A 13,604-nucleotide genomic window follows, 5' to 3' on the forward strand; every position below is an offset into this window, starting at 1 on the left:
CATTTGAAATATGATGAAGAAACCAGCTCTGTGGTTCCCAAACCCTGGTTTGAAGACACCTCAAGGGCAACAAGCTTCAATTTTACCTGGAGCGCTAGTTCAAAAACACAACTCTCCAAGCCCCGCCCCCAGAGACTCTGACTCAGAAAATCCAGGGTGGGGCCCAGGAATCCGTAGCATTTCAAAGTACCCCAAACAGAGCAAAGCTAAATGTAAAAAAAACAACTACTAAGTAAATAGGGGTTTTAATGCTGGTGTTTTGCCTTAAACTAGTCTCCGCATAATCCTAAAAAAATCACCAGGGCCTGCTGTAAAGTCCTGTGGCCCAGATCTCGCCCCAGATCCCATGGGGGGTCTAGGGTAAGGCCCAGCTGTTCTTCAAGAGCATTCCAGGTAAATTTGGAGAACAAATTTAGGGTAGGAATCACACTTTTAACAGAAACTAACTGGGATCCTTACAAAGCCCTGGCATCCCTATCCTTAGGGGCATGAATTACTCACAAATTTCACAAACCGAACTGCTCCCAGGCTTGTGGCAAGGCTGAAATAAGCTGGGGTACCATGAAGGTGCGTTAGAAGGCAAGGGCCCCCAGCAAGAGGCCAGCGGGTAAAGGAAGATCAGTGAATACAGCAGCACAGAACACATTATGATGAACTTTGCTTTTTTAAATGATTTTTTTAAAGGAAGGAAGGAAGAGAAGGAGAAGGGAAAAAAGATGGAGTCGCTATGATAAGCAAAAGCAATTTAAAGGCCACGGTCACGGAGATATATAAAACCTCTGAGTTCATAGTTCTGATCTACATCAGAAATACATATATATAGCAGCTCAGACAGAAACCTGGAAATAAAACAACTTCAAGCACTTCAAACCAAAACTTCTTGCTTTTACTTGGGTTAATTTAACCATAAAAAAATGATACAGATCTTAATTAAGAGTTTGTAAAGTACTTAAGTTTGTCATTTTGTTGACATTCAAATGTAATCTCCTCTGAAAACTATTCTTAGGTATCAGCTAACTAAACTGAACTGTTGGTTTAGATTATTGTACTACCAGATAAGATAAAATTTGAGATAATATACTAAAGAGCAACCTCCTAGCTTAGAAAGAGTCTATGCTGCTTTTTAACACTTACCCCTGAGGCTGTCGGTTGTGTTGTAGGGGAAGTATTTTTGCTGCAATCATCTGAGTTAGAAGAGGTGGAAGTTGGAGTCATAGGAACAGAATTATTGCTACTACCTGCAACAGTCAAAATTAACCTCATAAATATACACATACTCTACTCTTACAGTTGGCCAATACTTTACAATCAAATAGCATTCTGTTGTATTTACCAGAGCAAGCCTTTGACTTATTTATGTTCTTAGGTTTTCTTTTCCTGGTTTGAATTCCCTCTTTTTTCATAGCAAGCGGTCGAGGCACCTAGAAAAATTTTCATATACGCCTTAAGTTTAATAAATAAATATTATATTGAAGAAAAACCCAACTTCAACCAAACAACATCAAGTACTGAAAGCCCTCAAGTTGGCATAAATTTCAGTCCAATTTTTATACATGCTCAATAGATCCCAATCTATACAAAGACTACACTTTCCCCATCAAATGCAGATTCCTTCAGAGAAAACGAGATGACTTGCCAGGGAAAGTTTATTCCTTCAACTTACTGTTTGTTTTAAACAACTTCAATTATAGAGTAAAACCACTGGGTACATATTTTTATTTCAAAGAGATTGTGTATTCTCTTCCTCCTACACATACAAGGTTAATTTCCTTTTTAAGACTGATGTGCTTCTAGTATTTCATGCTATCCTTCAAATGAAGGACAGAATGTTGCTAACTACAACTACCAAATATATTATTGCTCCTTTGCATAAATGGACTTGATTGCATTAAAAAAATTTAAAGTTAAGATATAAACTAGTTGTGTGCATTTCTAGTTGGTTCCATGCTTTTTTTTTCCTTTGAGTATACAGGTTTTTTTGTTTTGTTTTTTTTAAAAGGTTACTAGGTTACTACTACATTAGATTCTAAAATGCACATTTTTCACCTTTTAGTATTTCTAAAATTACTAAAATTTAGTATTTCTAAAATTCTTACCATGGATGTGACAGTTTAATTGGCAGCATTTTTTGTTTCTTACTGGTATGTAAGGTAATCGTTTATCTTATAATAACATCCTCAATTAAATAACGTGCATATAAAACATCAGATTCTTCACTTTCATCCACTCTCCCTGGCTGATTTTTTTTAACCGACACCATGTACAAATGAGAGACTAAACACTTATACACATGAGCAAAACAGGTGGCGCACCCCATGGAGTTTCATGTAGAGTCCACAAGCATTGCACACAGGTTCACCCTCGGCATTTCTGCGCCACAAAGTGGTGGTTGTGGTGTGACAGTTGGCACAGGACAATCCAAGCCGCCGGGAGGAAGGCTAAAAAGTAGCACAAGAAAAGTTAAGTGTACAGATATAAGTGACTATGTATCTGCTACATGCATCAATGTATCCTTTCCTTGTCATCAACAAGCATGGACCTTTTATTAAAAACAAATGAAAGGTCCCCTGAGAAAAAAAATGTAAACTATAATTCGATTGACCTTCCTGAACCAAGACACTGAAGTTTCACATAGGGTGCTCCATCCCACATGTATGTTTGGGTTGCTCCAGCATATTCATGCAGATTATAGAATAACCGGGACTGAGTCACAACGTTGGCCAATAACTGTGCTCACTGTTGTCAGAGGAGATGTAAGAGTCAAGAAACTCAATCACAAGCACCCCCCCCCTCCGGCCCCAGTGGTGTCCTAAGTGGCTTTGGGCAGTCTCTACTTCACCTGGAAGCCAGAGATAATCAGGTCTATTTCTCAGGTATGTGCAGAGGAATAATCCAAAAACTGTAGAAAGGTAGACAGATAGATAGGTAGATAGATAGATAGATAGATGATAGAAACGGATCTTGTAAAATATACAAAATTTTTATAAAGAAATATATTCTGATACATCTCAATTATCATGGTTCCCTGCCGCCTGAGTTTTTGCATTATTCATTTTACAAAGGATAAGCAAATTTTATGGCACTGTTTTAACGGAGGCATTGTCTTACAGACGGTGATAAGGATATATTTTCTTTACCCTGTTAGTCCAGTACCCAACTGTTGTTCATACAAAGGATTAAATGGTATCAGAAAAGGCACTGTCATTCTGATTTCCATGTTCCTTTTATGCCCATCACATCCTCAGAGGAATTTCTCTCATCTGAACTATTATGTGTGCGTTATAAAGGAGAGTTTAAGCTAGTACTGTTAAGTTCCTCCCCCAAATGCCAAAATCTAAATTTGTTTTTTTTAATTACCTAGATAGGCAACTAAAAAAACAGCACCATGACTTCAGTAAAAAAGCTGTGAGGGAAAATCCAAGGACCAAAATAAATTGGATGATTTTTCGACAGAATTTGGGAAGTTAGTTACACTGATTAATTTCAGAAAAGAATAGTTTTAAAGAATGTAAAACAAAAATAGGAGTTGAGGGTGTACTGAATATTGGAAGAATTTGGGAAGTTAGTTACACCGATTAATTTCAGAAAAGAACAGTTTTAAAGAATGTAAAACAAAAATAGGAATTGAGGGTGTACTGAATATTCACAGGTTAAAGGACAGATTTATCAAACCCTTTGCTGCCATATTTAAAAGATAAAATTGAATTTTGCATTTACAATTCACATCCTATTCTATTACTGTAGCACTATGCTTTACAGACAAATCGTAAAAACAAAGACAGTGGTAAACCTCTTAGCACTACAACATTTTTAAGTCAATGCTAAGATCGATTTCACTTTTGGCTGAAATGAACATGCTTGGCTGACAGGCAAACCATTTGCGGGATTGTTTTTGTTAAAATGATAAAAACATGTAAAACCTTACACATCGGGATTTGTTTGTTTCTTTTTCCTTTTATGGAAAAAATAATTTCCTAGGAGAGCACCCCTTTCTCTTCATAAATGTGAAATCAGTTAACTAGGGACAAGAAGGTTCATTTTATAAACAGGTCATTTATGACAGTTTCCAGTGGAATTTGAAGCCAACGTGAAGTAACCTTGTTATCAGAATTTGCCATTATAACAAAGAACTTTATGACTGTCAACTGCAAATCATAAGTGAAGCCAGTCTCCATAAACATGAGAAATGAAGGTGAATGGGTTATAAAAGTTCCTTGTAACAAGTGATCTCAGTTATATTCATCACTGACAAGAATTCAAGTTACACCATAAATCTCTTATTTTGCAATGTATTACAAGTTCAAATTCACAGTGATTGGTTCTGGACTGCTGGCTAAACAAACTTGGGTTCAGCATTCTGAGAACTAAGCTAGATCCATCAAAACCATAAATAAGAAGCCCACAAGAACTAGTTGATGAACACGCCCTTCAATTGGTATCATTTATAACCCATTTACAAAGCACAATGGCTGACCTTGGTTGGTCACGGCCAAGACACCTGCCACACACAAGGAAAACCAACAGATTAAGAGATGTTAAAAACTCTTTTCTGGTAAGTGCACAAAACAGATGGCACTATCTAAATATGGATGTTTCTAGATCAAATTCAGAATGCAACTAGAACCTAATCAGCTACTCTTCTACCAGTTTTCCCCTCAATCTCAAGAAAAGGTTACCGTGCTGAACTCAGCTAGAACTCAGCTCAATATACCTTTCCAAAAAAAAAAAAAAGTCTCACTGTTCAGACATGAAAACAACAAACTTCTCGGAATATTTTCTGGCCACTACTTTTTCTTTTCTTAATATGATACACAAGAAATGAAAACCATAGGGAGTCATATACTCAAGTGAAAGGGATGCCCTTTGAAGACAATTTTAAGCTGGAAGTTGTAACAAGTTTAAGGCACATACATTAAATTAGCCTCAGCCACTTTATTTTAAATGCATTAAAAACAAAACAACCATAAAACTAATTGCTTCTCTTTAAGGTGTCAGACTTCCATTGTGATGCAATATCACCCTAATCTATTTAACACAAACAACATGTGTAGCATTTGTTCCTGCTAATTAAGAGTATAACAATTAAATAGATTACTTGGATACTTAAGATGTCTGGCATCTCACTGTAAAATATTTTACTTTAAAAGGTTAAATTAAGAGTATGAGTGCTTGGTTAAACAAATGTTAACCCTACAGTGGGGCCTGTGAACACTTTCATTTATTTTCTCTAATCACTACAGCAGTAAATGCCCCCTCCTAAAACCACACCTAACTCTAAGATTTATCCCTGAAGAAAATGAGAATTCCCATAATTTAAAACACAGTAAAAAAAGGCGTTTGGATCCCAACTTGAGAAGCACGTAAGACTGCTTCTTTTTTCCCCCTCAAGTTCTATGTAGTGTTCTGAACAGCTAGATTTTCAAAATAACAAAGGGTAGAGTAAATTTTCATCAAACTCAAAGACAATCCAAAAGACGGATGGAATTTGGGGCTAAAATCTGTCTCACTCCCAGGAGAAGAGGTAGAAGGGACCCAAAGGTATAAGGAACAGAATCAAAGGAACCCTGAATGAGGCTGTGGGGAGAAAGGGAGTGTGGGTTTGTGATTGTCATATTCTATAGGGAAGGGAGGGAGGTTTTTCAAGAATAAAATCCAAACCAGAGCAAACAGTACATAGTGAAGTGAAAAAGATCTCCCTCCTTCAGGTGATCTGGGTTGGTATACCCAGTTTTTTTAGCCGGAGGTTACCGTCATTACTAATTTCTTGTGTCCTTCCAGAATTTTTCTAGTGCATTTACAAGTACGGTAGAGATAGGTCAACACAGACTTTTGTATATTTAAAAAATGGTATAGCTCCCTACACCTTCTTCCTCCCCCATTTATAGACATCATGCCCTGGGTGTAAAGGTGGGGAAAGGCTGTCTTCGTTCCCCAAAGGCTGGTTTCTTCGGGACAACCTCCACTCGGGCGCTCGCGGATGTGAAAGGGACAGCTGGGTCCCCGCTCTCGGGCAGACCCCGGCGGTCCCGGGCCGCGCCGCACCTGTTGCCGCGGGGGCGCCCGGGGCGAGCCGGCAGCGCCGGGGCCACAGGAGAAGCGCCGCTCGGGGCCCGGCCGCAGGGGAGGGCGGCGCTCGCACTCACCACGCGCTTCTGCGGCTTGATGAGGGGCCGGCTGAGGCCGTTCATCTTGCTGTAGAGGCCGCAGGCGTTGCACAAGTAGTGGCCGGTGCCGTCCCGCCGCCAGAGCGGCGTCTGGATGGAGCCGCAGTTCACGCACTCGCGGCTCTCGGGCAGGTCCTCCAGCAGGTCTGCGGCGAGAGCGGGGACAAGAGGCCCGGTGAGGCGGCGCCGCTCCCGCCCCTCCCCGGGCTCCCGGGAAGACCTCCGGCACTCCTGGCCCCAGTGCTGGCGACGTGCTGCCCGCCTCCCCGCCCGCGCCCTTCCCCACGATCTTTCTGCTGCTCAGCAGCCAAGCCAGGAGCCGCCCGTTGTCGCTATCGATCTGCTGAGCGTTTGTCCAATACTTCTGCAGCCCCGGGTGCGCCCAGTAAAACCCCAGGAAAGTACTAGGAGATGGTGCTGGAGGCCGAGCCCGAATCATCTGCCTTCAGTCTCCAAGGACCTCGGAGCTGAGATGAGCTGTGGGGAAGTCGGTTTGGGTCCCCTGACCCCTCCTTTCCGGCTGTTCCCAAGCGTTTCAAAACTGAAATCCATCATAATTACAGTGTGCCACTTGCCAAGCCGAGCAAACCATACAATATCAACACTGATCACTGACCCCTGCACCAAACCTGCAAATATCCTGGGACACAGTCAGGCTACCTTATTACTTTTATCCCAAGTAATTATTTTTTAAAGAATTTACCGTATCTGTCACCCTTTTCTCCAATTAAAAAAAAAAAATGGACAAGTGAAATTAGAAATACTGTTCTTGGGCAAGTGCTAGAAAGTGACTCAGGTCTCCCCAGGGGAAAAAAAAGCACCAACATTAACAAGCACAGAGATAAATATTAAGTTTTCTTTTCATGCTACAAGGACCAAAACGCTAAAATATTTTAAGTTCCACATGGGTCTAACTGCTTCTATCTGCAAAATTTCTACAAACAGTTGATATTTTATTGATTCAGAACATTACTAAAACCGTCTCGGTGCGCAATAAAACTGTTTCATATTTTCATACACTAAACTTCAATTTATGCAATTGTGTCACTTTGCTATTTGGTTAGTTTTTGGTGTTTACAACTAGCCTAAATCTGTTAATAAGGAAAAAATCTCGAGTAAATGGTTGTAACATTTATTACTTCCGCTTAAATTTGTTAAATATGAATGAATAAATACTGTCTAAAATGAGATAGGTACTAATTGAGTACTTTTAAAATAGACTTCATAAAAATTAAAAATATCTTTCTGTTTAGGGTTATTTATAGAGGATTTAAATGTCCAAATCTGGCTTGCTTTAAGAAGCATTTCTGAATTTTTGAAGTAAATAAACATTACATTTTAAAGCTTTATTTGAAGATGTGTGCTAGCAAACCTTTCTATTCTTTCTCATTCCCGGGCAGTTTACAGCTTGTTTCTACCATCAGCTACTTGTTGTAAAGATATTTAAATGTGTCTTTGGCGTGAATACTCTTTAATTCCATTAATACTATTTACCCTACAAAACAGGTCTCCTTCCTCTCCTTCCTCCTCAAGAATTAAGTTTAAAGGAAACTAGCATCCTACATAACTGGAGTTCAAAGTTGTCACAGGGATACCGCAACTTACAACACATCACAAAGATTTATTCTTCTCCAACCTAAAAGCCACTATTGACTACGGTAATCAGTAAAATGCTCAGGACTTCAAGGACACTGAAGTTAAACAAGGTATTTGTCTTAGTTGTTGACTTTAAAATGTTACCTATCAGAGACCCTCTCGATAGAGGAGTGGGGCATTCCCTGGAGAACACAGCCCTACGCCTGGCCTCCTTCCCCCAGGCGGGAAACAATAAAGACTCCCTAGAGAAGACAGTGTGAACTCTCCAGGTAAATCTCTTTAGTCATCTAAAAACCCAAAGACAAAACTTAAAGACCACTTTGGATAAATAAAATTTAGTAAGTTTGCTTATGTCTAATTAAATCAAATTTCCAGCTCTCATTTTCTCCCTACCACTTACCCAGCAGCTACAATCCTACAACGGACTAACGTAAGAAAAACTTACAATTAGGAAACCTAATTGTGCTGGACCTTTGTTCATCAGTTTCCCCCTACTCATCATCGCCTCCTAACACGACTGCTTTGGGTCCCCTGTAGAAAATAAAAAGCTCTGGGGAGAAGGGCACGGCCAGCAAATGCCGTCCCAGGACCCGAAGAATGGAACACAGTTCAGCGGGAGCTTAGGAGGGCGCTGGGCTCAGGGACTGAAGCGCTGTGAAGACTCACCCCAGGACTCCCTCCCACCCACCCACCACCAGAATCGGAGAGGTGTATGGAGCAGGTTCCCAGAGGCCTCCACACTGTGTACGTTGAAAAAGCTCAGTGCTCCGGTTTTAGCCCTGCTGTTTGCCCAAAGCAATTAAAGAGTGCCTTCAAAAATGGTTGCTGTTTTTTTTTTAAAACAATCAAAGTGGAGAAGGAGGGAATCTAGCTAGGAAGCTGGGAGGAGAGGGGTTGGAGGTCAAGGTTTCTTTACCCCGAGAACACCTGTGAGGACAACCAAAATTAGGTCTTTCGCCTCCCCCACCCCCAGACTGGCTGATTCTCAGTAGCTTCCCGCCTTCTTAAAAGACTCTTTATGCAAAAGCTGGGTGTTCCCAAGCCCCTTCCCATTTTGGTTTTTTTTTTTTTTTTTTAACATACTCTGGATCTACAGATGATTTTCCTAACTTTGCAATGTCCCATCTAGAAGGTGAAAAGTTGGTGAAGAATAAGCTAGGTTTAAAATGAAACTGGTAACTCGCCTACAACGGCACCCTCCTGCCTCTGGAAAGATTTTTTATACAAAACAAGTTGCTTTAAACATCGGAAGACTCTGATGATGTCTTTTGGGACTACTCTCTCAGTCCTGTGAAATGCCGGAAGACTGGAGGAGAGGGATCTGGAGACCACACTAAGGTGTGTCCTGGAACAGGTGAAGCTGCAGGATCTCGCTCCAATGGGAGCTGCCCCCTACTCAACTCACAGGCCCTTTCAGATTCCCTGCTGGATTCCTGACTGACAAAAGCCTCACCCTAACCCTTCCCATTCTTTGGAGATTCCTCATCTCTCGGTCTCTCAGCTCCAGCCAGAGAACCAGCTATGGGTCCCCATGCTGCACAACGGGGTGACAGTGCTCTGCTCTCACTCAACAGGGTCCTCCACACCCACTGTACACAATGCTGAAGATGGTCTCCAGGGCCAACTTCGCAGAGGGAAGAGGAGGGAATTCTGAGACCAGAATCTTAGGAGGTAGAGATACCAAAAGCCTGTTGTCCCCCTCCCAATGTTACCAGGAGGGCTGTTCAAGTCAGATCCTTCCCTTTCGGGTCACTGGCATTTCCAGTATGTCTTTTGAACACAAGGCTGGCAATTCATCACTTCATCCTACTAGTTAGGGCCCCTGAAAGATCTGTTGTCCCAAAACGGAGCACTGAGGCTGGGAAGAGCCCGGACCTGGAGTGTGAAGACACCAGGTAGGATAATTTAGGCTGACCCATGTCTCTTTGCCACCTCTGACTCTCACACCTCCCCTCAAACAAACAGCCCCTGCCCCCCCCAAAAAAAGGTTTTGTCTTAGGAGTCTGTCAGATTATCAAACGGGTTAAATACAAAATTAAGAGAGACCCACAAAAGCACATAGGACCAAGAATGCTGCAGCAGCCGAAAAAAGAAGCCCCAGACACAATAGTTCATAACCTCCTCTGCTTGAGCAGAAAACATTTTTCAGAATGGGGTGTTTCCAGATATTTTGACAATTGTGTTTTCCCAGTTCACTCCACATTGCCCCCAAATACTGCAAGGAAAGTATGGGTGGCATGGAAAACTTAAAAAACTGGTGGGTTGAACTCTGGAGCAAGAACTGATGGGGGACCTCCAGGATCCCTGGGTCCCAGCCTGACAGGGACCAGCAGCAGCACAGCTCCAGACACCTCGGCCCAGTTGATGTCAAGCAGAAGGACCCCTCCACCAGCTTTCCCTCCGGCACGAGGCTGGCCAGTCCAGATACCCGCCTTAGCTCCTTTTCCACCGTGGAGCTCTTAAATACTCTCCAGGAGAAAAACACAATTCCTCCCCTCTGGAGAGCTGAACTGGGTGAGACTGTATTTGAGAAGAGGGTGAATCAAGTGCCCAGCATTCTCCTAACTTACCCCCCCACCCCAACAGAGTCTCATTCTTCCACTTAGGCAAATTAGGCTCGGTGACAGGTCTCGGGCCCTATCAGTTCCTTCCCAGGACCTTTTGCTCCGATTTACCCACCCCATTCACTGTTCAAGTCCCTTGAGCTTCTTCCAAGGCACTGAGACCTACACGCGCCCTAAGCCTGGAAAGGAACTGAAAACAATCCGCAAAATAAAGCACCTCATCAACACTGCCAGACTCTGGGTGGCCCTGCCAGAGTTCTGCAAATCCTCCCTGGGGCCGCGCCGACCTCTAGGCACCCAGACAGAAAAACCCTAGGAACAAGGCCCGAGTCAACTAGCTGTTCCACACCCCCGTACACCCCAGCGCCTCAGGCCCCCACTCCCACGCGGCGGCGCACCCCTTACCTGCGCTGGGGCCCCGTGGCACCGGGAGCGGGGCTCCGGCGCGGCTCTGCAGGCTGTGCAGCACTGGGGTCTCAAAGGGTCCTGCGGGCCAGGCGGGAGTCAGCGGTGCACCCACGTAGGGGGAGTAGGGGTTCGGGTGGTGGTGATGGTGATGGTGGTACGTCCCGTTCAGCGGCCGCGCGGCCGACAGCGAGCTGTACTGGTGCTCGCGGCCGCCCATGGCCGCCAGGCTGCCGCCTCCGCCGCCGCTCACGCCGCCCGCTCCCCCGCCACCAGCTGCGGCGTAGCCCCCGGGGTCCCGCGCCGCGCCGTTGGCCATGGGTGGGCTGGGCGAGTAGGGGAAGCGCGCGGAGACGTGCGCAGCGGCCGAGCCGGCGCTCCCGGGCCCCGCGGCCCCGCCGCCGGCCGCACCGCCTCCACTGCCGTACGGGGGGCTGTCGGCCGAGGCTTGAGGCCAGCCGGGGTGCGCGCCTGCACCGCCCGCGTGGTTGGCGGGCCCGCTGCCCGCCCCCTGCAGGTACGGCAGGCCCGGCAGCATGGAGCCCACGCGGGTGGTGGGCACGTAAACCGGGGAGCTGGCCGCGGCGGCGGCGGCTGCGGCGGCGGCTGCAGAGTGCACAAAACCGCCGGGCGCGCCGTCGTAAGCGGCCGGCCCCTGGCTGGAGAGGGCGGCGAGGGTCTGGTACATCTCCTCGGGCTGCTCGGGTGCGAAGGGGCTCAGCTTGGCGCCGCGGCTGGACCACAGCAGCTTGCTGGCGGTCGCGGCCTGGTCGAGGTCAGTGAAGAGCAGTAGGTCCTCCCAGCTCGACAGGGCGCTCCCGGGGCCAGCGACCCCGGGCGCCGAAGGTCCGTGGGGAGCCCCAAAGGGATGCGAGGCGTACGGGGTGAGCAGCAGCGAGCGGGCCGGGGGTCCCGCCGCCGCCTCCGTGTCGAGCTGCGGCGTCCTGCAGTTGCTGGCGCCGCCGGGGCCACGCTCCCCACCCCGGGAGCAGCAGGAGGAGGAAGAGGAGGAGATGGGGGAAGGCGGCGTGGAGGGCTCCCGCGCTGGAAAGGCTCCGGAGTCGCTGGCGTCCGCAGCCGCGGCCCCGAAGCGCTTCGGCAGGCACCAGCCGCCGTCAGTCAAGGCCATCCACGGTCCGGCGCCTCTCCAAGCTAACTTCTAGCTCCTGAGGCGGGGTGAGGGGAGGCAGGGACGGGAGGAGAAAATCAAGAAGGATTAACAAAAGCGCAGGCCGCACAAAATCTCACTCCCACTTTTCTAGCTAATGGGATTCCTCTAAAATCCCATTTCTGCCCCAGGCGCGGGAGTTGGGTAAGGAGAAGGGAACGGAGCCTGGGTGGCTGCCGCAGGGTCCTCCCAGGACCGGGATATCCGCCCTCCCTCGCCTGCACCGCCCGGATCCCCTCGCCTTCCCGCCCACCCCCTCCGCAGCATCCTCCATCTGCGCGCGCCAGGTCCCAGGGGTGACGGTGAGACTGGCCAAGGTTTTCATTCCGCCCCCAAAGTGGCTCCCTCTCGGCCGACACACAAAAGAATTTTTTTAAGCAGCTGTGCTTGTCGGCGCTGCCTTCTCCCGCCTCCCTACGGGTGCCCCCGCCCGGAATGCCTCGGTGTGAGGTCTGCCCGCGCGAAAATCATTAGCTTAAGGAAGGCAACCTGTCCCCGAAAACGAAACCGCCGCGTTCTCCCACACTGGCTTTCCCAGAGCTTCCCGGACTGCGCTTGACCGGACGGAACGCGAGCTCCAGAGAAGTGCAACTCAGCGCCCAGGGAAGGTGGGGCGCCGAGGCGGAGACCAGTCTCTGACCTTCCGGGCCCGGGCACTGCTGGGTGCCCGCGGGGCCTCAGTCTCACGCCCAACCCTCCTCCCCGTGGCGCTGCACACCTTCGACAAGGCTCGTGGCTGCAGCCACCAGCGCGTGCGCTCACGCCGGCTGGGCCACCCCCGCCCACCCCGAGATCTTCCGCAGCCACGGAAAGGCCGGACCGTTCCGGAGTCGGACGTAGCGGGGTGGAGCGGAGCGCAGAGAAAAGGAGGAGGGGGAAATGCGGGGGGCGGGGGGGGGGCGTGAGACCGCCCTGGGGCCGAGGCCACCCCAAAGGGGAGAGCAGGAAGAAAGACGGGGAGATTCGGAAGGAGTGGGGTAGGAAGGCGAAATGCAGCCGGACGGGCCTCCTCCGAGCTGCTTTTCCAAATCGCTTCGGCTCCTCGGAGATAACCATACTAAAATTAATACCCACACACAGACCCGGGCTAGAGAGCAAGAAAGAAGTCTCTCTGCTCGCCTGACTGTCGGCTCCCGCCCCTTTGCGCCAGATAATTCGGAGATAAGGCTGCGCGCAGATAAGCGCTTCAGGGAGAGGAAGAAACAGCAGAAGTTGGTCCGCGGTGTCCCGGGAACCTGGGAGCCGCTACAGCCAGCCGCTACAGGAGGAGGGAGACACCCTCAGAGCCGACGGGGCCCGCAGAGGGCCGGATGGCCCGGGGCGGAGGGGCTCGCGACGGGGTGGGGGGTTGAGGGAAGGAAAGAGGGGAGCCCGAGCAAGCGAGAAAGCAGCCGAACCTCGGGTGCGCGCTGCGCATGGAGAACGGCCGCGGCGGAGACTGCTCTCGAGCGCGGAGAGAGGTTGTGGGCGCCGGCGCGAGCGCGAGTCCGGGGTCTGCGCGGCGCTGCTGGTGAATAAAAAGGAGAGAGGAGGCGCCTCTTACTGCTCTGCCGGAAAACTGCAGCCTGCGCTCCTGATTGGATTCACCGAGCCCTAAACAAACAGCGCTCGCCGAAGGGTGCCAGGCTGTGGGTCGGAACTGAGCTGTGCGAGCAGCTGGGCGCTGGAGGTGAAGAGGAGGAGGAGGAGGAGGAGGGAGCGAGGGGA

The 13,604-nt window shown here is 48.0% G+C and overlaps 1 protein-coding gene across 2 annotated transcripts in view; it reads right to left on the reverse strand.

Annotated features, from left to right (window-relative positions):
• Nucleotides 1-13,382, reverse strand: part of GATA6 (GATA binding protein 6) — a 29,504-nt gene extending 16,122 nt beyond the window's left edge. The window contains exons 1-6 of one of the 2 annotated variants that reach the window (XM_021686249.1): nt 13,295-13,382; nt 10,730-11,895; nt 6,144-6,310; nt 2,313-2,438; nt 1,334-1,421; nt 1,135-1,238 (exon numbers count right to left, since the gene is read on the reverse strand). In XM_021686249.1, coding sequence (XP_021541924.1) covers nt 1,135-1,238; nt 1,334-1,421; nt 2,313-2,438; nt 6,144-6,310; nt 10,730-11,858 — 1,614 coding nt within the window. In that variant the 5' untranslated portion in view covers nt 11,859-11,895; nt 13,295-13,382. Of the gene's footprint in view, nt 1-1,134; nt 1,239-1,333; nt 1,422-2,312; nt 2,439-6,143; nt 6,311-10,729; nt 11,935-13,294 lie in introns of those variants that run through there. The other variant, XM_044921109.1, reaches the window with a different exon arrangement.
• Between the last annotated feature and the right edge of the window lie 222 nt (nt 13,383-13,604).

The sequence above is a fragment of the Neomonachus schauinslandi genome, chromosome 14 (assembly GCF_002201575.2).
Source record: "Neomonachus schauinslandi chromosome 14, ASM220157v2, whole genome shotgun sequence".
Classification (NCBI taxonomy): domain Eukaryota; kingdom Metazoa; phylum Chordata; class Mammalia; order Carnivora; family Phocidae; genus Neomonachus; species Neomonachus schauinslandi.